Genomic DNA, 27,491 nt, shown 5'->3' on the forward strand with positions numbered 1-27,491 from the left:
CTCCAACTCCTGGGCTCAAGCAAGTCTCCTGCCTCCGCCTCCCAAGTAGCTGGGACTATAGGTGCCCACCACAACACCTGGCTATTTTTTGGTTGCAGTGGTCATTGTTGTTTGGCGGGCCTGGGCTGGATTCAAACCTGCCACCTTAGGTGTATGTGGCTGGCACCTTAGCCACTTGAGCCACAGGAACCAAGCTGAGGTGCATTCTTAATAAGACTTCTGCATTGCCTTTTCATCCTGAATAATAATTTCACCTGGTTCATTTGTGCATTTGCATGAGAACCCCCAACTGTCCTTTCATAAACAGATGAGAGACTGAGTTTCTTAGCTCCAAAGAGAAAGGGCATTTTGCTTCTCCCAGCTAAAAGGTGCTCCTGGATGATCGAGAGCCTAGTGGAAGAGTACGTGTGCAGGGGGCGATTTTCCCACTTTTTCCACAATGCCCAGTAGCCCTGCAGGGAATCCCACTGGAGTTAATTAAAAGGAGGCGCATCTGGGAAATGTATGTTAAGAGCTGATCACTCAGTGTTTTGAGTCCTCTTGTAGGCAATAGACCCTGAAGAGAGAAACTGAGACATGTAAAGAAAAGATGGCTTAGTGAACTACTGTGGAGTCTGGCCCCAAATCAGCATACTAATCCAGTACCCTAAACCCTGGACTATAGCTCCATAACTCCTTAAAGAAAAGCTGGGGGAACAGGACAGATTCTCTAAAAATGAGGAAAACAGAGAATGACCCCAGTGTAGCACCCTGGTTGGTTTCATGTTTGATAATTATGTCACCTCTACTTGTAAGTACTTGTGTAAATGGGTCGATTATACCAAGAATGACTTGGGCTGGTGGTTTCCAAAATGGAAATGTGGGAAGAGTCTTGAATTGACAACTTTGACTGAAAAGAAGGTGAAATCTATTGTAAAGGATGCTATGCTAAGAACTTTGGGCCCAAGGGCTTTGGCTATGACCAGGAGCAGTGGCTGGCTCTTGTTCATGCACACACAGTGAAGGTGAAAACCCAGAACTAAGCATCACATACCAAGAATCTCTTCATACTCCAGGCACAGATAATCTTGCACCACTAAATTACTGTGGAATTCCACCAGCATTGTACTCTATGTCACCCTGTTCTTGGACAGGCTAGCTAACTTGTAGGAAGAGAGCACTGTATCCTTTTGCTTTATTCTCCAGCATTTTCAAGAACCATTTCTTTGACATTTTAAATAAACTTCAGCTTGAAAAAAAATGTTTTACATTCCTAACTTAGTTTTCTTGTTCCCTAAATTAGAAAATTAGGCTGGTGAATCAAGGAAAATTAGTGGGAGTTGTATTTGGGTTGGTATCTAAAATTATCCAAAAGATGTGACTTCCTCCAGGAAGCGACTAAGAAAATATTCAAGACAGTTTCAAAATTAAACTGACAGAAGATGCTTCTGAGGTCAAAAATGTGTCAGAAACTACCTCTCCTACTGCTCCTCAAACTGCCTATGCTGCTTTCTGACCTTCCTTGTCTGAATAATTTTATTTTACCTCCTCCTCCTTCCCCTATTCCTTCACCTCAGACCAAGAAAAGGCCAGAAAACATTAAGGAAGAAAAAGAAAAAATGATCGCCCCTTTTAAAATGAAATCCACCAGGAGAGGGAAACGTAACATAGTGTGTACTCCATGGACCAAAATTGAATTAAGAACCCTAATTTCTGGATTCTCTGACCCTCCACTCAATACTCATCAGGTTTGCGGTGCCTGTGGCTAAGTGAGTAGGGCACCAGCCCTATATACCAAGGGTGGCGGGTTCGAACTCAGCCCTGGCCAAACTGCAACAAAAAAATAGCCAGACATTGCGGTAGGTACCTGTAGCCCCAGCTACTCAGGAGGCTGAGGCAAGAGACTCACCTAAGCCCAAGAGCTGCAGGTTACTGTGACCTGTGACGCCACAGCATTCTACCAAGGGTGATAAAAAGAGACTCTGTCTCCAAAAAAAAAAAAAGACTCATCAGGTTTGCTAAAAAATATCAAGTCACATTTAAAATTTATAATCCAGGATTCTCAGACTTATGTCAGTTAATCTAATTACTTTGTTTGGGAAGCAGAGTTGAAGAATGGTTCAGACTAGCGGGATGAAAAAGACTCTTAGATAATTTTGAAAAAGTAGACGCAGAAGGTAGAAGCAGCTGGAACCATCCTTGTAAGACTTTCCCACAGATGTTTTTTAAAATTATAGATTGGGCAAAACTAGGCCCAAATGAAAACAGTATCTGATTTTCGTATCAAACAACATTCAGGGATACCTCCTGAAACCTTTGAAAATGGTAAGAGTGACAATTTACTAGGTTCTGGATTTATTCAAGGCCTAGATGATGAATTAGTAACCTTAATAAAAAGAAATCACATAGTTTGGTCTTCTCTGCCCACCAATCACCTAGTTGTCCTAGCTGACCAATTGTCACAGATGATTCTTTTTTTTTTGAGACAGAGCCTCAAGCTATCCCCCTGGGTAGAGTGTGGTGGCATCACAGCTCACAGCAACCTCCAACTCCTGGGCTAATGTGCATCTCCTGCCTCCGCCTCCCAAGTAGCTGGGACCACAGGTGCCTGCCACAATGCCCGGCTATTTTTTGGTTGCAGCCGTCATTGTTGTTTTGGCCAGCCTGGGCTGGATTTGAACCCGCCACCTTAGGTGTATGTGGCTGGCGCCTTAGCTGCTTGTGCCACAGACGCCAAGCTGTCACAGATGGTTCTCAAGAAAGAAAAGGAAACAACTTCTAAAATTATGAATTTACAACAACAAAAAATTTAGTAATCAAGTTGGAAGCCCACAAAGGTTTCATTTCCTTTAGAGATTCCAACAAGCCAAGGAAGAAATAATTTGCAATAAATTGCCAAATGGCAGGGCATTTTAGGAGAACTATGGGAAATTCAAGTGGAGAAGATATTAGAGCCTTTGTAGACACCAGTGCTACATTATTAGTCCTCAGCCCTACTTTGACTAAAAACTCTTTACCTGGCTGGGTATGGTGGTTCATGCCTATAATCTTAGCACTCCAGGAGGCTGAGGTGAGCAGATTGCCTGAGCTCAGGAATTCCAGGCCTGCCTGAGCAAGGCGAGACACAGTCTCTACTAAAAATAGAAACATTGAGGCAAGAGGATTGCTTGAGCCCAGGAGTTTGGGGTTGTGGTGAGCTATGATGCCAGAGCACTCTCCAGAGGGTGGTAAAGTGAGACTCTGTCTCAAAAATCAAAACAAAAAGACAAACAAACAAACTCTTCCCCTTAGAGTAAAAGAAAAAAAGTTCAAAAAGTAGGGGTTTTGGGCGGCACCTGTGGCTCAGTGAGTAGGGCACCAGCCCCATACACTGAGGGTGGTGGGTTCAAACCCGGCCCTGGCCAAACTGCAACAAAAAAATAGCTGGGCATTGTGGTGGGCGCCTGTAGTCCCAGCTACTCGGGGGCCGAGGCAAGAGAATCACCTAAGCCAAGAGCTGGCAGTTGCTGTGAGCCGTGACGCTACTGCACTCTACTGAGGGTGATAAAGTGAGACTCTGTCTCTACAAAATAAATAAATAAAGTTACAATGAACTATGATCATACCACTGTACACCGGCCCAGATGTCAGACTGAGATCTCCATCTCTAAAAAATAAAAATAAAAATAAAAGATCTAAGAGCCATAAATAAAATAGTAATTCTCAGACATCCTATAGTTCCTAACTCTCACACTTTATTGTCTAATATTCCTACTACTGCCAGCCACTTCTGTGTTATTGATTTGTGTAGTGCCATTTTTCAGCATACCTATAGAACAAGGTAGTCAACATCTTTTCACTTTGATTTGAGAAGACTGCTACTACATGTGGACAGTCTTGTCCCAAGATTACTGTAAGAGTCTTATTTATTTTTCCTAAATATTAAAGGCAGACTTAGATGATGCTCAATTTCCAAATAGGTCCACCTAAATTCAATAAACGGATGATTCATTAATGTTCATTTTTGATGAAATGTAGAGAAGACAATATCCACTTGTTACAACTGTTGTTTCCAAAGGATACAATATATTCATTCAAAAATGAATTATAATTCTGTCTTTCTCAAATTAAGTACTTATGAAACATAATTTCCTCCAAAGGGCTAATAAATCTTGAGAGAATCTCTTCCATTATACTTTTCCTCTATCAAAAATCATAAGGCAGTGAAGAGAATTCCTGGGACTAACAGACTATGGCAGAAGTTGGATTCCAAATTATTCATTAATGGCTCAACCTTTATATAAGAGACTGAAACAAATCCAACCCAACCCAATCTGCTGGGAAAGAGGAGAAAAACAACATATAGAAAATTTAAAACAAGGGGCTGGGCATGGGGGCCCATGCCTGTAATCCCAGCACTCTGAGAGGCCAAGGCAGGTGGATCACTTGAGTTCATGAGTTTTGAGACCAGCCTGAGCAAGAGCGAGACCTGGTCTCTAAAATAGCCAGCTGCCTATAGTCCCAGCTGCTTGGGAGGCTGAGGCAAGAGAATCACTTGAGCCCAAGAGTTTGAGGTTACTGTGAGCTATGATGCTATAGCACTTTACCGGGGACAAGAAAGTGAGACTCTGTCTCAAAAAAAAAAGAAAGAAAATTTAAAACAAGCTCTTACCAAGTGACTGCCTTAGGTCATTCAAAGTATAACTTCTCCTTTTTCCTCTTTGTGCATGAAATACAGTAGAACCTCCACAGTTGACCCCCTCCTACATTGATTACTCTTTAAGTTGACCTAATTTTTTTTCCTTTTTCCTTTTTTTAATTGAGGCAGAGTATCACTTTGTTGCACAGGCCAGAGTGTCATGGCAATAGCCTCACTTACAGCAGCCCCAAATTCCTGGGTTCACATGATCCCCTCCCAAGTAGCTGGGTCTATAGGTGGCCACCACAAGACCCGGCTAATTCTTCTATTTTTTAAAGTAGAGATGGGGTTTCGCTCTCACCCAGGTTGGTGTTGAACTCCTAAGCTCAAGCAATCCTCCTGCCTTGGCTCCCAGTGCTAGGATTACAAGCATGTACCACCACCACCTGGCCCCATTGACCTAACTTTCATAGACCTGATATGCACCACATGTACTCAATGTAAGTTCCTTAGTTGATCACCTCTTTATGTTGACAAGTCCCTTGAGTGGTCAACTTACATAGTAGTTGTAACAGTACAACCTGCTTTCTTTCCCTAACATCACACTAACACACTGGAACACTCTTAACCTTCTACCCTACTTTGTCTTCCAGACAAACAATAGAAAGAACCTGACTGTAGCCTACTAACTGATGTTTTACTCTCCTCTAAGGAAGATTTTCAGGAAACTCCCATTGAGAATGCTGAATTCATTTGATTCATGGATGGGTCTTATTCAGGGATGATCAGGGACATTATCAGGAAGGATATGCCACCACTTCCACAGTAGACATGATTGAATGTGCCCAACTCCAAGGATTAAAGCCAGCCCAAATGGTTGAGATAATAGCATTAACTAGAGCTTGCTAATAGGCTAAAGGGAATTGACTATATACTGATAGTCAATATGCTTTTGGAATAGCCCAGGATTGTGGCATGCAATAGAAATGAAGGGGATTTCTCACCTTATAGCAAAATGGGCAACACGTCTCAGAATTATTAGAAGCAATTCAGGTGCTAAAACAATTTGCAGTCATAAAAATCCTTGAGCACTCAAAATCTAATAATGTAGAAGCAAAAAGAAATAATCTAGCTCAGTAGTTCTCAACCTTCCTAATGCTGCAAACCTTTAATACGGTCAAAAGGGGTGAGGACCCACAGGTTGAGAACCGCTGATCTAGCTGATACTGTGGCAAAGAATGCTGCATGGCCTGTCTGACATGAGACTGCACCCTCCATCCTGCTAATACCCTCCTGACATTCTCTTATTATACAATACCTACAGGCATCAACTCCCCAAGAAAAACAGATATGGCAACAAAAGAGAGCTTCAGGTGACCCAAATAAAGAACTGTGGGTAAGTCCTAATTCATAGTTCCACAATTTTGCCTTCTCCAGTGTACTCATGAAATGACTCAGTAGTCACTGAGAAAAATGATACCATGGAGAAAATAGTATTTTTGGAAACCATCCCCAAAACTAGCCTAAAAGGTATAATCTTAATGTACTATATTCCCAAGATATAACCCTATAAGCCTTTACATGACTTTGAAGGTGATTTTTTTCTTGCCAGCAGGCCCATTTAAGGTATGGCAATTGGATTTCATCCAAATGCCACCATCTCAAAATTATAAATATGTGTTGGTCTTTTTCTGCATGTTTTCTCATCAGGTAGAAGCATTTCCTTGTCAGAGGACAACTATCTTAACAGTAGGCAAAATATTATTGGAAAGTATCTTTCTGAACTGCCTGGTGATTGTGGGACTCATTTTACTGAACAAATCATTCAATTCATTTGCAAAATCTGGCTCATAATACATTTACATCGTGCCTATCCTTACCAATTATTCAGATTAGCACAATCAAAACTCAGTTAGCTAAACTAATGGGGGCTTTTAACCTCTCGGCCAAAAACTCTTTCACTGGTTTTGCTTAATCTTAGATCCACTCTTTTTGGAAAATACTGCTTATCACAGGAAGGACTGTGATAATAGGTGAAGGTTTATTTCAATGGCCTTACTTGGAGAAAGGTTACATTACTGTCAATGACTCCTTAAAATCCTAACAAATGATACAAAGTTGGTAACATATTCTTTCCTCTGTGAGCTCCTGAATGCCAAAGACTTCTAGGACCCTATGTTACAACTATATGACTTTGCATACTGGAAAAGACATCAACTAAAAGACTTTCTGCAACCCCATTGGAAAGAACATTACCAGGTACTTTTAACTAACTTGCGTGCTACAAAATTAAAAGGAGCTACCTCTTGGATTCATGTTTGACACCTAAAACGAGTATCTGACCACATTCCTGACCACGCCTGGACTTCTGAGTTGGTCTCCCATACATGTCTTCCACTTCAAAAGACACCAAATTCTCAGCCTCCAAAGCAACAGCCAATGTAGATAATCCTTCAGAGAAGATGTCCAGAAACATTAGACCAGGAAAGTGTTCATGAACCCTAAAATAACTCTCAATTTTACTCTTTATTTTACCTTTATTTACTTTAATTTTATGAATATATTGTTGAAAACCCTGAATGTTTTAACTAAGTTCTCCAAAAGGTTGTTTGGGATCTATGGAATCTCCCTTGGAATATCTTTCTAAATGGGTATGGTTATGAATTCCCTTGTTAAAATTAGAAAAATGTTTATTTAGTCATTCTCATTCTCACAATCTCCTCTGTTTGTCTACCTCATACTCTTTTTCTTCTCAAACCACAAAATTTCTCCTGGTTTCCCACAAATCTCACCAATTTTCCTGCAGGTGGAGCCCACATTATCTGACATGACATAGATGGGGATGAAATAAAGGCTACTGAATAGAACAGCTCCATTTTAAACATTGCCCAGGGTGTCCTTTCAGGGTACTTCTATTATAACACTCTCACCAAATATAATACTCTATGGGATTATTTATCTAATGATGCCTCAGGCCAATTATTAAGGGGATTTAATCTGATAGGACATTGTATAACAATCAGTATTGGTGATGAAGAGCTCAGGCAATTGGCTGGATATGATGGAAGAAAGCTAGTTGCCTCCTGGGTAAACTATGATAGTATAACCTGCCCAAATGACCACCAGTCCTGTGCTTGTGGCTGTGTTTAGGGACAAACACACTCTGTTTTTTCCTCTAAATTCCACACCAACAACAATCATCAACACTGAAGAATACTTCTGTGATCAAATGTGGGGTTTTTCCCCAGACACCAAGCGGCAGACATCAGCTGGGTGTCCTCTAGTTCAATTTTGATACTATCTTCTGCAGATAGTGACATATAAGTAGATAGTGTCATATCCCACAGTGTGAGGACCCCCCAATACTGCCCCACCTTCAGACATTAGTTGCAATTTCAGGCCTCAGAACATCTGACTTACTGGCTTCAAATTAGGGTGTCCAAGCCCCTCTCCTTGGGTTCAGTTAATTTGCTGGAGTTCACAGAACTCAGGGAAACACATTTAGTGGTTTATTATAAAGGCTATTACAAAGGATAACAATGAAGGGAGGTGTAAGGTGAGCTATGGGGGAAGAGAAGTGGAGCTTCCCTGCCTCCCAGGGTGTGCCAAGCTCTAAAAACCTCTGTGTGTTTAGCTCTCTGAATTCAGTCCTTTTGGGGTTTTGTGGAGACTTCCTTAAATAGGTATGATTGATTAAACCATTGGTCATTGACCAACTTGACCTTCAACTCCACTTCCCTCCATGGAGGTTGGGCAGTGGGGCTGAAAGTCCCAACCCTCTAACCATGCCTTTGTTTTTCCTATGACCAGCCTCAACTGTATGCAAACCAGTCAAGATTAGCGTACAAAAAGATAGCACTTTGAAGATGCCTAGAAAAGGAGACAAAGATCAAATATTTAATATATACAGAGGGTGCCAAAAAATGTATCCACATTTTAAGAAAAGAAAAAGCTGAATTAAAATTGTAATTCTCAGTATCTACCAATAATAAAAGAGGAAAACAAGTCATGTTTGAGCACCTATTGTAATTGTAGAAATCAAACATGACCTGAGTACACTTTTAATAGTTTTCCTTTCTTAAAATGTGTATACTTTTTTTTGGGCACCCTCTGTATTTTACAGTGTCACAGGCTAGATGCTCTTATCCAGCACAACCACACCAACACTGCTATTAATGAATTTTTTATGGAATCAGTATAAATTCCACCCTAAGACATCCTTCTGCTTCTGGGAAGTCTTATGAAACACCCAAAAAAGAGCACATTTAGGACTAACTTCCACCCATCTGACAGTAGTTTGGGACACCAACTACCAAGCTGGATAGCAGCTGTAGGTTGACCCCATTTATTGAACTGCACTGATTCCTTAGCATACAATGGTAACACATTCCTGGTGGATATGCCAAATTGGTCATCCAAAAGATGAAAACTATGGCTCAGCACCTGTAGCTCAAGTGGCTAGGGCATTAGCCATATATACCAGAGCTGGCCGGTTTGAATCCAGCCTGGGCCCGCCAAATAACAATGACAACTACAACCAAAAAAAAAAAAAAAAAAATAGCCAGGTGTTGTGGCGAGTGCCTGTAGTCCCAGTTACTTGGGAGGCTGAGGCAAGAGAATCGCCTAAGTCCAAGAGTTGGAGGTTGCTGTGAGCTGTAATGCCAAGACACTCTACTTAGGGCAACAGCTTGAGACTCTCTCTCTCAAAAACAAAAAAACAAAAAAACAAAAAAACAACAAAAAACCAAAGATTGAAACCAGATCTCCTTGGAGGAATCAAAACTGGGCTAAATAGACTATTAGGACACGCTGAAATTCTAAAAGAGAAGTGTTCCTTAGAGAAAACTTCCCTTTCAAAAATAAGCCACATGGAAGGAATTGTTAGTCCTTCTCTACCCATGGGTATAAACACCCATTAAGTGAAGACTGAAATAGGACTTGTTAGTCTTTCTCTGGCTCTGGTGGGTCTAGATATCATTAAATAAAGAAGAGAAGTCTCCTTGCTTTTCTGTTTTTGTTAAAACATTCTTTCCAGGTTACAGAAGATTTCCACCAGACAGCACTCCCACCTTTTACAAGGCCTCCAGCAGATAACCTTGGATCTCTGTCACAGCACACCTGGTCATCTCCAGAGCTACATGTGCACCACTGAACTGCTTTAAATTTGGCCCCTTACCCTAACTCAGTGCTGTCACCATTTTCTATTTTTCTGTGGTAGCCCTTCTGCTTGCAGATGCTTTTATTCCACTTTTTGACAGCTAACGGGAATACTATTCCAAGGAGGAAAGGGGTGGGAAAAAGGATGATGCCGGACTCATTAAATGGTTAGAAGAAAACAGACGAACCATAAAAACACACTCCTAAAGATGGGAATGAGAATGTATTCTAACCTAATAAGGGCTATGTCCGTATTATTACAAATGTAATCTGATGTAGCTATGAAACAGTGGCCAACAATACTCACTGCTGAAGGATAATCTAAATACCATAGCTCAGTGGTTAGGGCGCCAGCCACATGTACCAGGGCTGGTGGGTTCGAACCTGGCCCACACCTACTACACAACAACAAAAAAACAGTGGGCACTGTGGCAGGCGCCTGTAGTCCCAGCTACTAGGGAGGCTGAAGCAAGAGAATTGCCTGAGTCCAAGAGTCTGAGGTTGCTCTGAGCTGTGATGCCACAATACTCTACAGAGGGCAACAAAGTAAGACTCTGTCTCAATAAAAAATAAATAAACAAAATGGAAGATACATATGGTCCTCCAAATTTATATACTTTTTTAGTTGGTAAATGTGACCCTACACAATGTATTATTAAAACTTTAGCACCAGGCCAGGTGCAGTGGCTCACGCCTGTAATCCTAACACTCTGGTAGGCTAAAGCAGGTAGATTGCTTAATCTCAGGAGTTCAAGACCAGCCTGAGCAAGAGCAAGACCCCATCTCTACTAAAAATAAGAAAAACTAGCTGGGCTTGGTGGTACATGTCTGTAGTCTCAGCTACTTGGGGGGCTGAGGCAAGAGGATTGTTTGAGCCCAAGAGTTTGAGGTTGCTGTGAGCTATGACAGCATAGCATTCTACCTAGGGTGACAGACTGAGACGCTGTCTCAAAACAAAAACAAACCCAAAAAACTTTATAGTTCAATTAGGAGGCATTAGGACCTGTAAATAATACAAGGCAATCTTATTTCCTTTGCCAGCATTTGATTCTAGAACCTTGGTATAAGTCAATTAGTATGGTACAGAGTAGGCAGGTTGAAATTGTCCCTATAAAAAATCAAGGGGTTAAAGCATTGCTAGAGGTCTAGGCTTTGCATAGTATAGGTAGTTAAGAATTAACCAGTTTCTACCCCCAACCAGCTTCCCTACAATTGCTTACTACCTAGGAGTTTGGACACAAGATTTATAACTTCCCTTAGTGGATTCTACAGATAATACCTCTACTGTGAAATCTAAGACTACATTTTAAGTTGTTTTTCAGACACTGCATTCTTAAGGGCCCACTGGTACAATGACTGGATCAATGACCCATACCATGGAATTGATTCAGTTTGTCCTCTGGTCCTCACTGGGGAACTGACTTAGTGCAAAAATGTAGTTTCTACATCCCTATGATTTTACCCCTGATCCAACCAATCAACCATGCCGATAACCTAGTGCCCTGCTGGCCAAATTCCTCTCAAAATCCCCAGTCTAGAGCTCAGGTAGGTGAACTTGAGAAATTTCTCCCATCTTTGTGTTCACCTGCCAAATTATATTCTTTCTCTGCTGCACCACTGCTATCTCAATGCATTGGTTCTTTTCTATGCAGGGGGTAAAAAGAATCCTATTGGGCAGGATATCAACAACCACAGTTGCTGCTAATACACAATCATTTTGGGAAGCTTAAGATAAACCTGACATAATGGAGGGCAAAACTGAAGCCATCTTAAAGAAATGGAGCTTGAGCCTGAATTTACTGCAAAAGGGTCTTTCCCCCTCTCTGGAATTCCTACTATGTGACAGAAATACATTTCTTTATCATTTAAGCCAATTTAAATTAGGGTTCTGTTACAACCAGAAGCTTCCTGATTTGGAGTACAGAGTTGAGACTCAAGTTAAGCCTGGTATCAATTACCTTTTGCTGGATAACAAACCATCCTCAAGTGCTCTGGCTCACAGTGAATATTTCTTATATGTTTGCAGTATTCAGTTGATCCGTCTGGGCTTGACTAATCTCAGACTTGCTAATATATCTGCCTTTTGGCTGGACTCAGCCATGTGTCTTTGCATTGGCTCAGCTTTACATGTCTTTTATCCTTCTCCTGGGTCTAACAAGTGAGTGCAAGCATGTGACCCACAGGTTGAGAATCGCAGGCTTAGAACATATTAGCAAGTGAGTGCAACCTGTCGTGACCCACAGGTTGAGAATCACAGGCTTAGAATATATTAGCCAACATCCCATTGGCCAAAGCAAGTCACATGGTTGAGCCCAGCATCAAGGGCTGGGGCATCGGACCATTGCAAGCTAACATGGAAAAGATGTGAAGAATTGGAGCCATTTTTGCAACATACCACAAGCTCTAATCATATCTGGGATGCTGACTACTATTACACACTGAAATTTAAATTCTTCATTCTTGAGATGAAAATGAACAACTTAATAAAGAAGCCCATTCTGAAAGGCAGCCAACAGATTTTAATATTCTGATAAGAGGAAGAAATCATCAAGACTAAATGTTCGATCTGTGCAACTATACAATGACAAGAAATGATACTACATATCCTTAAGTAATATAAAACAAACATATTATATGTAATTATCCATGTTCCTGAATATATTCTGAAATAATTAAACAATTAATGTGATGTTGCTTTGTTTTTCTCATTATTGGCAGTAGAACTTCATTATATTTATTTTAAACCTTAAGATTTTAAGCTCAGCATAAGCATGCACAAACTGGAAAACCTAATGGGGGCATTAGATACTTTTAAAATTCAAAATAGACTTGATTCTTTTTTTTTTTTTTTGAGACAGAGCCTCAAGCTGTCCCCCTGGGTAGAGTGCCGTGGCATTACAGCTCACAGCAACCTCCAACTCCTGGGCTCAAGCGAGTCTCCTACCTCCGCCTCCCAAGTAGCTGGGACCACAGGCGCCCGCCACAATGCCCAGCTATTTTATTTTTTGGTTGCAGCCGTCATTGTTGTTTGGCGGGTCCAGGCTGGGGATTCGAACCCGCCACCTTAGGTGTATGTGGCTGGCACCTTAGCCGGTTGAGCCACAGGCGCCAAGACAATAGACTTGATTCTTGATCAACACGAGGGTTGGGGATGCCAACCTGCATAGTTGAAAATCCAGATGAAACTTCTGATTCCTCTAACTCTGAACTACCAATAGTCTGCTTTTGACCAGAAACCTTACTGATAAGGCAGTCACTTAACATATTTTGTGTATGTATTATATACTGAATCCTTATAATGACGTAAGCTACAGAAAAGAAAATGTTAAGTAAATCATGAGGAAGAGAAAATATATTTACTATTCATTAGGTAGAAGTGGGTCATCATTTAAGTCTTCTTTCTCATTGCCTTTATATTGAGTAGGCTGAGAAGGAAGAAGAGAAGAGGTTAGTCTTCCTGTGGGGGGTGGTGGCAGAGGTAGCAGACTGGGTGAATGAAACGGTATAGGAGGCAGGCACACTTAGTGTAACTTTACAGAAATACATCGTAACTTCTGACTTTTCTTTTCTTTTCCTTTCTTTCTTTTTTTTTTTTTGACAGAGCCTCAAGCTGTCACCCTGGGTAGAGTGCTATGGCATCATAGCTCACAGCAACCTCCAACTCTTGGGCTCAAGTGATTCCCCTGCCTGTGCTTCCCAAGTAGCTGGGGCTATGGGTGCCTGCCACAACACCGGCTATTTTTCGGTCCCAGCCATCCTTTTTTGGTGGGCCCGGGCTGGATTTGAACTCGCCAGCTCAGGTGGATGTGGCTGGTGCCTTAGCCACTTGAGCCACAGGTGTCAAGCCTTTTTTTCTTTTTCATTTCTCTAAAAATGTTTCTATGTGGTACCAATTCTTCTTCGTTGTTTGCTCTGGTTTCAATGCCCATGTCACAGAAGAGTCCAGGTCACAGAAGTCAAAAGCAGTCTTGAATAATCAGAACCCTTTGCCAGATTATCTAACGTCAATTTATTTTCCAGCATTGCTTCTATGTTTTCTTTCTCATTATCTGGCACTGGTTTGGGAGCACTGGTCTGGATCAGATCACTTTGTGTTAACTCCTCTGATGTGGTGTCTATTAGGTCTTGAATTTCTTCAAGATGCATATTTGAAATCATTCACCCTCCCCACCTTTTTTGCCATATCCACATTTTCTTTCATACTTTCCTTGATTGGTTCTGTCATAAGTCCTGTGAAGTCATGTACACCTGGACATAGGATTTTTCCAGGAGGAATTTATTGTTGATGGCTTTTATGGCTTTTTCTATAACAACACAAGCATCTTCAATAGTATAATCCTTCCAGGCTTTCATGATGGTCTCTCTGTGGGGTTCTCTTCTACAGCTCTGACACCCCTTTCCATAAGGTACCATATGTAATAAGCATTAAAGGTCCTTACGACCCCCTGAACTAGAGGCTGAATTAGAAACATTGTGTTTTGGGAGAAGTAGATCACTTCAGTTCCTTTGGTGTTGGGGTTCTGGATGGCTAGGGTCATTGTCTAATCTCACAAAATTTGTGTTTATTTATTTATTTAAGCGGCAGGACAGAGTTTATTGACAGGGAGAAAAATTGATAAGCACGATAAGCAAAAGAGGACAAACTGAAGAGAAGGAATAGACCCTCTAGCAGCTGAAGTGGGGATCCAAGTGGGAAGCCTCCTATCAAAAAAATGTTTAAAGGCAGCCCTTAAGTGGCAAAGTAATTGACTTAAGGGACAAAGCATTGATGGAACTAATTGAGAAAAAAGGGTTCTTGTTTTCCAGGCCTCCTTGTTGTACAAAGAAAAAACTGGAAGGTGGTGTTTATCTTTTCCCTTTAAGGCTTGGGGATTATCAGCTTTATAGATAAAAGCAATCATGATCATAAATTTGGTTGTATTTGCACAAAACAATAGAGTTAGCCTATCCTTTACTGCATTAAATCCTGGTGCTCCCCTCTCTTCCTTACTAATAAAAGTGTCCTTTGTGGCATTTCCCAACCTACCCCTCAAATAGGTTCTTTGATCTGCATTAAATACCTGTTCAGGCAGGTATCCTTTCTCCTTCATGATTTTCTTTCTTTCTTCATTTTTTTGAGACAGAGTCTCACTATGTCTCCCTGGGTAGAGTGCTGTACTGTCCCAGCTCACAGCAACCTCAAACTATTGGGCTTAAGTGATTCTCTTGCCTCAGCCTCCTAAGTAGCTGGGACTACAGGCGCCCACCACAATGCCTGGCTATTTTTGGTTCTAGTTCTTATTGTTTGGCAGGCCCGGGCTGGATTCAAACCCACCAGCTCTGGTGTATGTGGCTGGCACTCTAGCTACAGGCACTGAGCCTCCTTCATGATTTTCTTAATGACATCTGGGAACTTGTGTGCTGCCTCTTGGATGTCAGAAGCTGGTTCTCCTGTTACTTTGACATGTTTAAAACCAGACCTCTTTCTTAAATTATCACACCAAACTTTGCTGGAATTAAATTCTCTGAACTTTGGATCCTTCAACTTTTGCTTTAAGTTGTCATATGACTTTTCTTTTTCTCAAACCACATTAGAGTCTATAGATATGCCTATCTTACTGCAATCCTGCACTAACATAAAAGCTGCATTTTCAATACAAAATAAAAAGGTATTTTGCAAAAAGTACAAGGTTTTTGTGCCTGTTGGTATAGCTGCAGTGACAACTTCACAAATTTCCTTTCCTTTTTTTTTTTTTTTAAATAATGGTCTTTATGTTTGCTGGATTCATTTATGTTGAAATAGTGGACAGACCTCAATCCACAGTATATATCAAGCAATTCAACCTTTTCTTTCTTTCTTTCTTTTTTTTTTCTTGAGACAGAGCCTCAAGCTGTCACCCTGGGTAGAGTGCTTGGCATCATAGCTCACTGCAACCTCCAACTCCTGGGCTCAAGTGAGTCTCCTGCCTCTGCCTCCCAAGTAGCTGGGACTACAGGTGCCCACCACAATGCCCAGCTATTTTTTGGTTGCAGCCATCATTGTTGTTTGTTGGGCCCGGGCTGGATTCGAACCTGCCACCTTAGGTGTATGTGGCTGGCACCTTAGCCACTTGAGCCACAGGTGCCAAGCCCAACTTTTTCTTGTAATGTCATGATTTTTTTCTGCTTCTTGGAAGTACTTCCAATAATATTAGTAACACTTTGTAAGAGTCCCATGGTGTTATTCAAAGTTTAAACCAGGGGTCCTTAAACTTTTTAAACAGGGGGCCAGTTCACTGTCCCCCAGACCGTTGGAGGGCTGGACTGTGGCCCCCGGGATGAGTCGGCTGCTAAGCAAGACAGGCAGTAGCGGCAAAAACACCTAGTGGGCCGGATAAATGTCCTAGGCGGGCTGCATGTGGCCTGCGGGCTGTAGTTTGAGGATACTTGGTTTAAACACTATGCAGTAAACTTGATGAAAAATACATGAGAACCATGAGAGATCATTTTTTACTAGAACATGCAATTTACTGGAGGGATGAACTGTTTTACTTGGAAATGATTAGTGTCACATGGCATTTTAAATAGATGCAACATTTAAGCTTAGGACAATACCAACAGGGCGTACTTTGGAAATTATTATAGTGGTACAGTATGACTATGGTTAATTTTATGCAGTATGATTTAATACTATACCTTTATACCTATTTATATTTATTTTGGCTGCAAATGGTACCATGTATGGTCATTGTAAATGTATAAGTTTTAGTAAATTCTAACTTTGTGTATAAGTAGATTTGTGTATATTTTACAGTAGTAAATGATAAAAGACTCCTACCTATATATATTTTATTCAGTTGTGACATATCCTTTTCTTACTTTTTGATATTTCTAGGCTGCATCATTTGTGAACTTTTTAAAATTGTCAGAAATCTCCAAAACATGTTTTAATTTATTGAAAAAAATCCATGTCTAAGTGGATACATGCAGTTCAAACCCATGTGGTTCAAAGGCGAACTATACTAATAAAGAAGTTTGCAGTCACTCACCTGATGATACAAAACAGATTTACATTAGCATTGTATAAGGAAAAATCAATAAAAATAACTCTTGTCCCTCTTGTGATCCAGCTGTTCAGTCGAAGGTCAATGAACTTGTTTTTGGTTTCAAGTTTTGATTTTGATAAAGTGAAAATATATCCCCCATTTCGGTAAACACCAACAAATCCCCAGTGCCAAGGGGAGTTTGTATTAGAAGTAGAGTATTTCCATCTGTTAGACATAAAAAGAGGAGTGGTGAAATGAGAAAGCTCAACTGAGAAGTATTGTAAGAACTTAAACAAATCTGTGGTTCAAAAGTAGTAGTTTAAAAAAGGTAATAATAAATTCATAAGTATTATAGTAATTTTGGAGCAAGACAATGAGGTAATGATTAAGTTAATGAGATTAAGATTTAATTATTTTTATTTTTTAGTGCTTATTGTGGGCAACACTGTGTTGGGTGCTCTGAGAAAGTTTTTCAAAAATCCATCTGTTGGAGCCAGGCGTGGTGGCTCATGCCTGTAATCCTAGAATTTGGAAGGATGAGGCAGGTAGATTGCCTGAGTTCACAGGTTTGAGATCAGCCTGAGTCAGAGCAAGACTCTGTCTCTAAAAATAGCCAGGTATTGTAGCAGTGGCTGTAGTCCCAGCTACTTGGGAGGATGAAGCAAGAGAATCACTTAAGCCTAGGAGTTTGAGCTATGACACCACAGCACCCTACTGAGGGTGACTAAGTGAGACTCTGTCTCAGAAAGAAGAAAGAAAAAAATCTATCTGTTGTTTCAGGGACAGTAGAATCTAGAAAATGATGACTGATTTTTTTCCCTTAACATGTCATCTCTCTTGTCACAAGAATATTTACCTCAGTAGGGAAAAAAGATGCTTCATATTCCTGTAAATATTGTATATTATTTATAAATGCCCAAAGAATAAAAACTTTTTGGGTGGCGCTTGTGCTCAGAGGGTAGGGTGCTGGCCCTATATACCAAGGGTGGCGGGTTCAAACCCGGCCCCCGGCCAAACTGCAACAAAAAAATAGCCAGGCATTGTGGCAGGCACCTGTAGTCCCAGCTACTGAGGAGGCTGAGGGAAGAGAATCACCTAAGCCCTCCTAAGTTGGAGGTTGCTATGAGCTGTGATGTGACAGCACTCTATTGAGGGTGATAAAGTGAGACTCTATCTCTACCAAAAAAAAAAAAAAAAAAAGAATAAAAATTTTCTACACTGTCTATATTGTTACATAAAATAAAATATATTTTATTTTAATAAAATTATAAAAATCAAAGTAAGAGGTGTCTGAGTTTTGTTTCCATTCTTTTAACTTAATTATGGGATATCAAAAAAGGAAGAACTTGATTCCTCATCGTAGTCTCCCTATTCCCCTATTCAGTTTTTCATTTTCCCCCCAAATACACAGCACTGCTAAAATATATATATATATATATATATATATATATATATTGGAGGGGACAGGGTCCTGCTCTGTTACCTGGGCAGTGGTGTCATCAGAGCTTACTGCAGCCTCAAACTCCTGTGCTCAAGTGATGCTCCTGCCTCAGCTTCCCAAGTAGCTGGGACTACAGATGTATGCTACCACCCCTGGTTAATATTTCTATTTTTTGTAGAAATGGGGTCTTGCTATGTTTCTCAGGTTGCTCTCGAACTCCTGGCTTCAAGTGATCCTCCTGGCTTAGCCTCCTATGGTGCTAGGATTACTGGTGTGAATCACCAGACTCACTTTATTAAAAAAAAAAAAAAGTTTTCAGTGGAGAATGTATACCACTGTGGGGACGTGATACCACTAGGAAAAAGTACTTATATATTTAATAAAACTTCCATAGTTATATTTTTGAGTGTTTTCTGCATATGCCTATTAAACAAAAACAGAAATATTGTTATATCAATTCTTTCCTAGCTTCTAATTTTTAGATTGTTTTAATTAATGAATCTTACATTTTAGATAGACAGGCACAAACTAATTCTCATTTTGGCTGTTGAGGAATGGCAGATAATAACATAATTCCAATTACGTACAGACTTAGTAAAATAAGCCTAATCTATAGTGTTTAGTATTTAAAGTGTAATTGTCATGAGATTTGGAATATTAGAATACCTAAAAGATTAGTCTGGAGATTCCAATTTAAAATGTGTAATAATTGCTTTATCTTGTAATTTTAGGTTGAAAGGGAGTGAGTAGTACTGTAATATTTAAGAGAATGTGTCATCATACTTATGAATTTATTAGATTTACCAGAATTATACATGCCCTCAGGAACAACCAACTCATACAAAGAAGTAAGTCAACACAATCCATAAAGCAACTGCTAAACTCTAGGGGTAAAAGGGAGGTTTTCAAGAATAGAAATTATAGTTAATATTTATAAACATTGAATGACAATAATTATGACATAACTATATTGAGAGGGCAAGGGGAACTGGAGGAGTATGTGTAGACAGGGCAGTATAAGACAGCTACGTGACAGATGACCTTCCTTGACAAACAACAACTACATCAAACCATGAAATCAAGTAATAGCAATATAAGGATGTTATTTAGAAAAAGGAATTAGATAGCAGAAGAAACAATTAAAAGAGTTAAAAGTATTAGTCTTGGAGAGCTGGACTTATGAGTAGGAAAGAGAAGACCTTTGTAAACATTTGTATCACTTTGATACATATTAAATTACAAGAAGACTTTATTCTCACCACCTATGATTTTCCTATGACTCTAAAAGCACAAACTGAAAATAGCACTGATGCCAGCAGCTTGTGTGTCAAGGAAAGTTGGTACCAGCAGCTTTGGGTTTTCACATTTTTAGTATAAAGTGTAGACTTGAGTCTACACTTAGATCAGCCTCAGCCACTTTTGAACACAGCTGCCTTCGTATCTTTGGCAAGCATCATTAATGCAGTCCCTAGAAAGCCTCACTGCTGCTTGTGGACATTGGCAGCCACAGAAGATATCACTGAGGTAAGCCAGAGTGAGAAAGGAGGAAAGTGGCAGAACACACCTAAGCCACTCCCTAAAGAGTCAAAAAAGTTTGGGGGGTATGTTTAAGGGAGTCTCTGGCCAAAGTCAGAAAACCTAATTAATTAATTATTGTAGAAGAAAAACTGATGCTTTGTCTTGTGTCCAATATAAGTAAGCACTTCATATACCACAATCAGAAATAAGAACAGTTTGCTTCCGGAGGTAAACAAGTAAACAAAAAACAGATGAAAGCTTCTTTTTCTAAACACTGCTGTCTGATTCTTCCTGTGATACTGTTGAAACAGTTTACTTACCTTCCAGCCCCCAGTTTGGGTTATTTGGAAAATACACAATATTTTTACAATTTGTAAAAGATACAATGGTAAATTGCTAGAAAAAGTTCCTGTATTAATTTTATACTACTTACTCAGTATCCTGTGTAAAGGCCAAGTCAGACATGTCCTCATTTGTAGATGAGTATTTGCCATAACATTCATCCATCAAAGACTTAAAGGATGAATAGACCTTGCATGTGTTGTTGCGGACTTTTAGTTGACGAACTCTGGGGACTCCTAGAAGTACGTTCTCATAGTAGATGCGACTGGTATTTTTTAAATTATATAGCTGCTGGTTATTGTACCATGAGTCCCAGTACAGACCTTCCAAAAAGGGTCCTTCCATATACTTCATATAGAATGATAGATGTCATGGGAAAAATATTTTCATGTCAACAGAATCTACATTCATAACATTATATATAAGAGATTTTGAGGATGAAAACTTGTTCATCAAGCCACCATAAATATTAATGGTAATGATAATGTTTTTGTTGGTTAAAACTTATAAGCACTTATGTACTAGGTACTGTTCTAAGTACTTTACAAGCATTTACTCATGTAATCCTATAACCCTTCTTCTCCCTCTTAATTTTTTATTTAAAAAAAAGTTTTGGCTCGGCGCCTATAGCTCAATCGGCTAAGGCGCCAGCCACGTACACCTAAGGTGGCAGGTTCAAATCCCCAGCCCGGACCCGCCAAACAACAATGACGGCTGCAACCAAAAAATAGCCGGGCGTTGTGGCGGGCGCCTGTGGTCCCAGCTACTTGGGAGGCGGAGGCAGGAGACTCGCTTGAGCCCAGGAGTTGGGGGTTGCTGTGAGCTGTAATGCCACGGCACTCTACCCAGGGGGACAGCTTGAGGCTCTGTCTCAAAAAAAAAAAAAAAAAGTTTTTGTAGAGATGAGGTCTTGCTCTATTGCCCAGGTTCTAGGCACAAGCAAACCTCTTGCCTCAGCCTTCCAAAGTGCTGGGATTATAGGTGTGAGCTACCATGCCTGGCCCTCCACTTCTTATATGAGTAGTCCCCGAGTTACAGACATCTAACTTCCATACCACTTGTACTTACCAATGGAGGCTATTTCAGGTAATAGGTAAATGTACCTGTTCCAACTTACATACTAAGTCAACTTAAGAACAAACCTATAGAACATATCTCATTCATAACCTGAGGACTGACTGTATATTGAAAATTGTTCTCCAATACCTGAATATCAGAGCTGGTCATACATAATGATTTCACCCCAAAGTTGTGTGTACTCCTTCTTTTAACCTCCTCCCAAACCCTGGCCAAGGTGACTGCTACTCCTGGCTCTGCCCCCATCTACTCATTCTCAGATTCCCAAGCCCAGGATTCATTTTTTTTTGAGAGTCTCACTATGTCACCCTGGTTAGAGTGCTGTAGTGTTACAGCTCACAGCAACCTCAAACTTTTGGGCTTAAGTGATCCTCTTGCCTCAGCCTCCCAAGTAGCTGCAACTACAGGTGCCCAGCACAATGCCCCACTATTTTTTTGTTGTAGTTGTCATTGTTGTTTGGCAGGCCCGGGGCCAGGTTCAAACCCACCAGCCCTTGTGTATGTGACTGGTGCCCTAGCCACTGAGCTACTGGCACCAAGCTGCAGGGTTCATTTTTTGTTTGTTCCCTTTGTCTTCTTTGCCATTAGCCATGTACATGCCTCAGAAAGCACAATAAAAAAGAGGCAGGATAAGCACTACTTCTATCATTCTTTCATGTTTCACCTGTACTAAACCAATGAGGTATCCCACCCTTGTCTTCTCACTCTCAGCAAATAAATGACTGTCTCCTATCCTTTCCAATTCCTAGCATGGCACTCACAATGCGCCCTCTGTCTAATTCATAATATAGCCTTTTCTACTTTATCTTCCATATGCCACAATGCCATGTAGAATTACTTGCAACAGACATTGTTCCTTCTTCCTAAAATTCTCTTCCCTTATCTATCCTTCAAAACTCAACTGAAGGGCCAGGTGTGATGGCTCACGCCTATAATTCTAGCATTCTGGGAGGTGGATTGCCTGGTTCAGAAGTTGGGAGACCAGTCTGAGCAAGAGTGAGACCTGGTTTCTAAAAATAGCCAGACATTGTGGCGAGCGCCTGTAGTTCCAGCTACTTGGGAAGCTGAGGCAAAAGGATCACATCAGCCTAAGAGTTTGAGGTTGCTGTGAGTTATGACACCATGGCACTCTACCGAGGATGACAAAGTGAGACTCTGTCTCAAAAAACAAAAAAAATCAACTAAATTGTTACCATGTTTGGAAAGCCTTGCCTAATGTCTCATCTTTATATACCCAAATGTTTGTATCCTGGAATATCTGAAACTGTTGTTCCCTTAATTGTCTTTTCTCACAATGTGAACATCTTTCTGTGTTAAATCTAGTGAAACCAACAAATTTATTCCAATGCTAAAGGAATGATTCCCTTATGTAATAAGGGAATAAACACTATAAATTCCATTTTGTATAGGTACTGTTTATTATATACTGTAACACATATATACAGTAGAGGGTTGTATGCCAAAGCCACACATATTACACTTTCTGGGTAATAAATTTTCGGGAGTAATTTTCACTATACATAATTATAGACTGTTTTTAGCTCCTGTCAGCTAAGAAGCAAGTCTCCTATTTTCCAAATGAAATGAGAATGTTAAAAAAAAATCAATTTTTAAAACACAGGTTCAGAATAAACACTTACTTGGTAGATATTCATAGTTTAAAGAAGTGATGTTCATTTTTACTCATTCCTTCAACAATTATTCACTGAGTGTCTACTTTGCCTGCCAAAGGTTTATGGAATACCTAAAGCCACTTCATCCATAGTCACATGTTACCTTACCTTCCAAAAATCAGTTATGCTGCGAATAGACTTAAAGTTGGTTCTTTCTTCACCAGGCACAGAAGTATCCAAAAATAGAGATGACATAACTTTGTTTAAGTAGTACATATGTGGGTTTATCATCCCAAAAGTCACTATGAAGAAGAATTTTTTTAAATTATGCTTAAAAACTTAGTTTATCAATATTAAAAATATTATGATTTATTCCTAATTTCTTTGAAAAGTCAACTTTGTTATTTTGTCTAACTATAAAAGTAATAATTAAAAATCTAAAGTAGACATATACAAAGCAGAAAAGTTTCCTGTAATCCTACCACTAGAGCAGTGGTTCTCAACCTTCCTAATGCCGCGATGTATTTTCATTGTTACCAAGGGGTCGCGACCCACAAGTTGAGAACTGCTGCACTAGAGTTTGATATATTCTTCAGATTTTTCTATATGCATACACATTAATAAATAAAGTAATTTTTTCTTTATGAAGATGAGATCACAATGTACATATTAGCCTGCAAGTTGGCTTTTTCTCGACATTCAGAGTAGGCAGTATAGGATGGTGAGTGGTTAAGGTTATATCTTTGAATTTAGAAAGATAATGGTTTGAGTCCCATCAGAGGGTAGTATTTCCTATCTCCTTTTGTCATCAGTAAGATAATGCATGTAAAACATTTAAAACTATGCTTTGGAACATAATAAGTCTTTTTTTCTTGAGACAGAGTCTCACTCTGGTGTCTAGGCTAGAGTGCTGTGACATCATAGTTCACAGCAACCTTAACTCTCCTGGATTCAAGTGATTCTTCTGCCTTAGCCTCCTAAGTAGCTGGGATGACAGGTGCCCACCATAATGTCCAGCTATTTTTTTCTTTTTTTTTTTTTTTTTGAGACAGAGCCTCAAGCTGTCCCCCTGGGTAGAGTGCCGTGGCATTACAGCTCACAGCAACCTCCAACTCCTGGGCTCTAGTGAGTCTCCTGCCTCTGCCTCCCAAGCAGCTGGGACCACAGGCGCCCGCCACAATGCCCGGCTATTTTTTGGTTGCAGCCGTCATTGTTGTTTGGCGGGCCTGGGCTGGGGATTCAAACCTGCCACCTTAGGTGTACGTGGCTGGCGCCTTAGCCGGTTGAGCTATAGGCGCCGAGCCTATTTTTTTCTATTTTTAGTAGCATTGGGGTATTCTTGCTCAGGCTGGTCTTGAACTCCTGAGCTCAAGCACTTCCACCCACTTCAGCCTCCCAGAGTGCTAGGATTACAGGTGTGAGCCTCCATGCTGGGCCTGTACATGACAAGTCTTTACAAATATTAACTAGTATTCTTCCTTATTCTCTTTCTTTAAAGGGAGTGGGTTTTAAAGAGGAGTACAGACTAATTTTTTTTTCTAGAAGCCCTTTAATTTTTAAAAAACATTTTTTTTTTTTAGAGACAGAGTCTCACTTTGTTGCCCTCGGTAGAGTGCCTTGGGGTTACAACTCTAGCTCCTGGGCTTAGGCGATTCTCTTGCCTCAGTGTCCTGACCACAGGCACTCACCACAACGCCTGCTATTTTTTTGTTGCGGTTTGGTCGGGCTGGGTTTGGACCTGCCACCCTCGGCATATGGGGCCGGTGCCCTACTCACTGAGCCACAGGTGCTGCCCTTTAGACAGAGTCTCAGGCTGTTGCCCTGGGTAGAGTATTGTGGTATCATAGCTCACAACAACTTCCAACTCTTGGCTCAAGCAATCCCCTTGCCTCAGTTTTTCTACTTTTAGTAGACATGAGGTCTCACTTTTGCTCAGGCTGGTCTTGAACTTGTGAGCTCAGGTAATCCACCTGCCTCTGCCTCCCAGAGTGCTAGGATTATAAATATGAGCCACTGCACCCAGCCAAAAACCATGTATTTTCAATACCATTCCATGGCACAGATGAAGCTATTTCATTAACAGTTGCATGTTATACCACAAAGTTAAAAAATCCCCTTGCTGATGTTAAAGAAATCAGGTTGTTTTTAATTCTTCCTTATAAGAAAAATGTTTCTTTTAAAAAATATCTCTGAACAATAGGATTATGAATGATCTTTTCACTTTCCATTTTCCAAATGTTCTATAATGAACATGTTTAGTATTTTTTTCTTTCTTTCTTTTTTTTTTTTTTTTTGCAGTTTTTGGCCGGGGCTGGGTTTGAACCCATCACCTATGGCATATGGGGCCAGTGCCCTACTCCTTTGAGCCACAGGTGCTGCCCTAGTATTTTTATAACTAAACTATTGTAGACCCTTCTAAGATACAATATATAAAATTGGCTATGTTTTTTTTTTTTTTTTTTTGAGACAGAGTCGCACTCAGTCAACCTGGAGTTGAGTGCCCTGGCTTCTAAGCTCACAGCAACCTCAAACTCTACGGCTCAAGAGATTCTCTTGCTTCAGCATCCCAAGTAACTGGGACTACAGGTGCTTACCACATTGCATGGCTATTTTTAGAGATCAGGTCTTGCTCTTGCTCAGTCTGGTCTCCAACTCTTGAGCTCAGGCAATCCACCCACCTTGGCCTCCTAGAGTGCTAGGATTACAGGCATAAGCCACCTCGCCCAGTCCTATAGTTGCCTTTTTAATCAAGATTTGGCTCAAACTCACCCCTATACCAATTAATTAGTTAATTAGTATACAATTGCCAGTGTGTAGCACATGTCATCATGAGATAAATCCTGCCAGTGACTTTACACTTACTATATGTTGGGCACTCTGAAGACAAAAATGTTCTTTAATGCTGTCCTTCACATATTAAGTTAGTGTATTGACCTACAAATAGGGTGTTGAGATGTTTTCCCAGTCTTCCTTAAAGATTTGTATTGCCTCAGCACAAACATATTTTACCATTAACTGTACAACAGTTCAGTGAAAAGAAGAAAACTAATGGCCTACAGACTTCTATCTTTGGTCTCATTTATACTTTTATTTACGAAACTGAGTTAATTTATCTATAAAACTCTAAAAGAAATTGAATCGCAGTTACCAACCCAAGGGATTAATTATGTTCCAGACAGAACTGCCAAACAAAAGTAATAATTATATTCAATCAGTGTTGACTATGAAAACTTCTCATTACATCCATGAACTGTACTTTTGTCCCTTAAATATTGGAAATAATGTCAATCTAAATGAACTTAAGATAATTATGTCTAAGCTGTGTCATTACAGTTTTAGTCTTAGTATCTGACAGCCTATGCTTTAAAATCTAAATGTTTTATCATCTCTACAACGTAATTTCTTAGTTCAAGCAATCAGCATCTTTATTTACATTTATGTACTTACATATACATAGGTTTATTAAAAAAATAAAGTAGAGTAATAACTCCTGAAGTGTGGTTCTAATTTCTACTTCCTCTCTGTACTGCAGCTTAGGTTTCGAAGCCCCTGTGAGATATAAGACAAAATTTTTATTTTTTATATAATTTAAAATTTATATAATTAACAACGACAGAAGAACACGGACACATTTAGTTGTTATACTTGGCCAGGGAAAGTGCCAATGGTTCCTAGTTATTTTTTAATTCTCACTTTTATGAGGCAGGGTTAATTACTACATTTCTCCGTCAGGGCAAGTGGGTAGTCATTTTGCAACTATATACTAATAGATTTTATAACATGGATGTTTCCTCACCAGTTCTGTTTTAAAATGAAAAGGCAAAAGACATACAAAACCCTGTCAATTGTCCCTAATCGTTTCATTCTCAAAACTGTTCCCTGGAAAGGATGGGTTCCGCTGGCGGGGAGTGGGTGGGAAGAAGATGACAACTCCCCAGATCAACATAAGACTTTAGAGACCGGCCTAGTGACGGTCACAGAACGGCAGATGACAACGCCCAGGGGAGTCTCGGGAAAGCGGCAAGTGCCATCTCTTACGGATTCAGATTGTCTCCCTCAGTTTCTCAATGGGAGGTTGTCAGGACTAAAAGTGTTGGTCGTATCGTTCACATGAGTGGAGATTTAGGGCTGTAGCGTTCCTCCCAGGGTATCTGAAAATTGCCAAATTGTCCCCGTCCCACCCACTCCTCAGGAGCATCCCTCACCGATTAGCTGCCACCTGGACGCTTCAGCCATGGCGGAGCCAGACCCCTGCGCCGGTTCGTCCGCCTGGGGTCTGCGGCGCTTGCGCGATAGTCTCGCGGCGCGCGGCCGCGTCGGACGCCTGCGCGTGCCCGCCGGCTCCTCTAGAGGGCCCCCTAGCCCGTCAGTCGTGAACGCGCTTGCGCAGCGAGGATCGCTGGCCGCTTTTCGCCCGAGGCGGGTGGCGATTTCCGCGGTCATCTCCTGCAGAGGGCCAGCTTCAGGGACAAAGCCGGCTGTGGGCTTAGAAAATCTTAGTAATTAACTACAACCGGTTTTTCTTTCTTGAATACCATAACATTTATCGCCTTGTTTAGTTTCCACAGCCACCTCCGTGAAAGGTAGGTATTTATGTCCTCATTTTAGGCCCAAAGAAGCCAAGGCACCGCGAGATTAAATAATATACCCCAAATTGGGGCAAAACCTGCCGGATGCCAAAGCCTGAATGCCTAACCAGGGCCCCACATAGCCGCTGCCACTTGCAGATTAACTGAGAGTTG

At 40.5% G+C, this 27,491-nt stretch overlaps 1 protein-coding gene across 2 annotated transcripts in view; it reads right to left on the reverse strand.

The window, feature by feature from the left end:
• The window catches only part of PKD2L2 (polycystin 2 like 2, transient receptor potential cation channel), a 59,193-nt gene extending 32,208 nt beyond the window's left edge, over positions 1–26,985 (reverse strand). For both annotated transcript variants that reach the window (XM_012808777.1, XM_023516052.1), the window contains exons 1-5: positions 26,955–26,985; positions 26,197–26,298; positions 22,918–23,051; positions 20,151–20,407; positions 16,762–16,983 (exon numbers count right to left, since the gene is read on the reverse strand). In XM_012808777.1, the coding sequence (XP_012664231.1) occupies positions 16,762–16,983; positions 20,151–20,407; positions 22,918–23,051; positions 26,197–26,298; positions 26,955–26,985 (746 nt within the window). The remainder of the gene's footprint in view (positions 1–16,761; positions 16,984–20,150; positions 20,408–22,917; positions 23,052–26,196; positions 26,299–26,954) is intronic.
• Between the last annotated feature and the right edge of the window lie 506 nt (positions 26,986–27,491).

The sequence above is a fragment of the Otolemur garnettii genome, unplaced genomic scaffold (assembly GCF_000181295.1).
Source record: "Otolemur garnettii isolate 467f Iridium unplaced genomic scaffold, OtoGar3 scaffold00003, whole genome shotgun sequence".
In the NCBI taxonomy this organism is placed as follows: domain Eukaryota; kingdom Metazoa; phylum Chordata; class Mammalia; order Primates; family Galagidae; genus Otolemur; species Otolemur garnettii.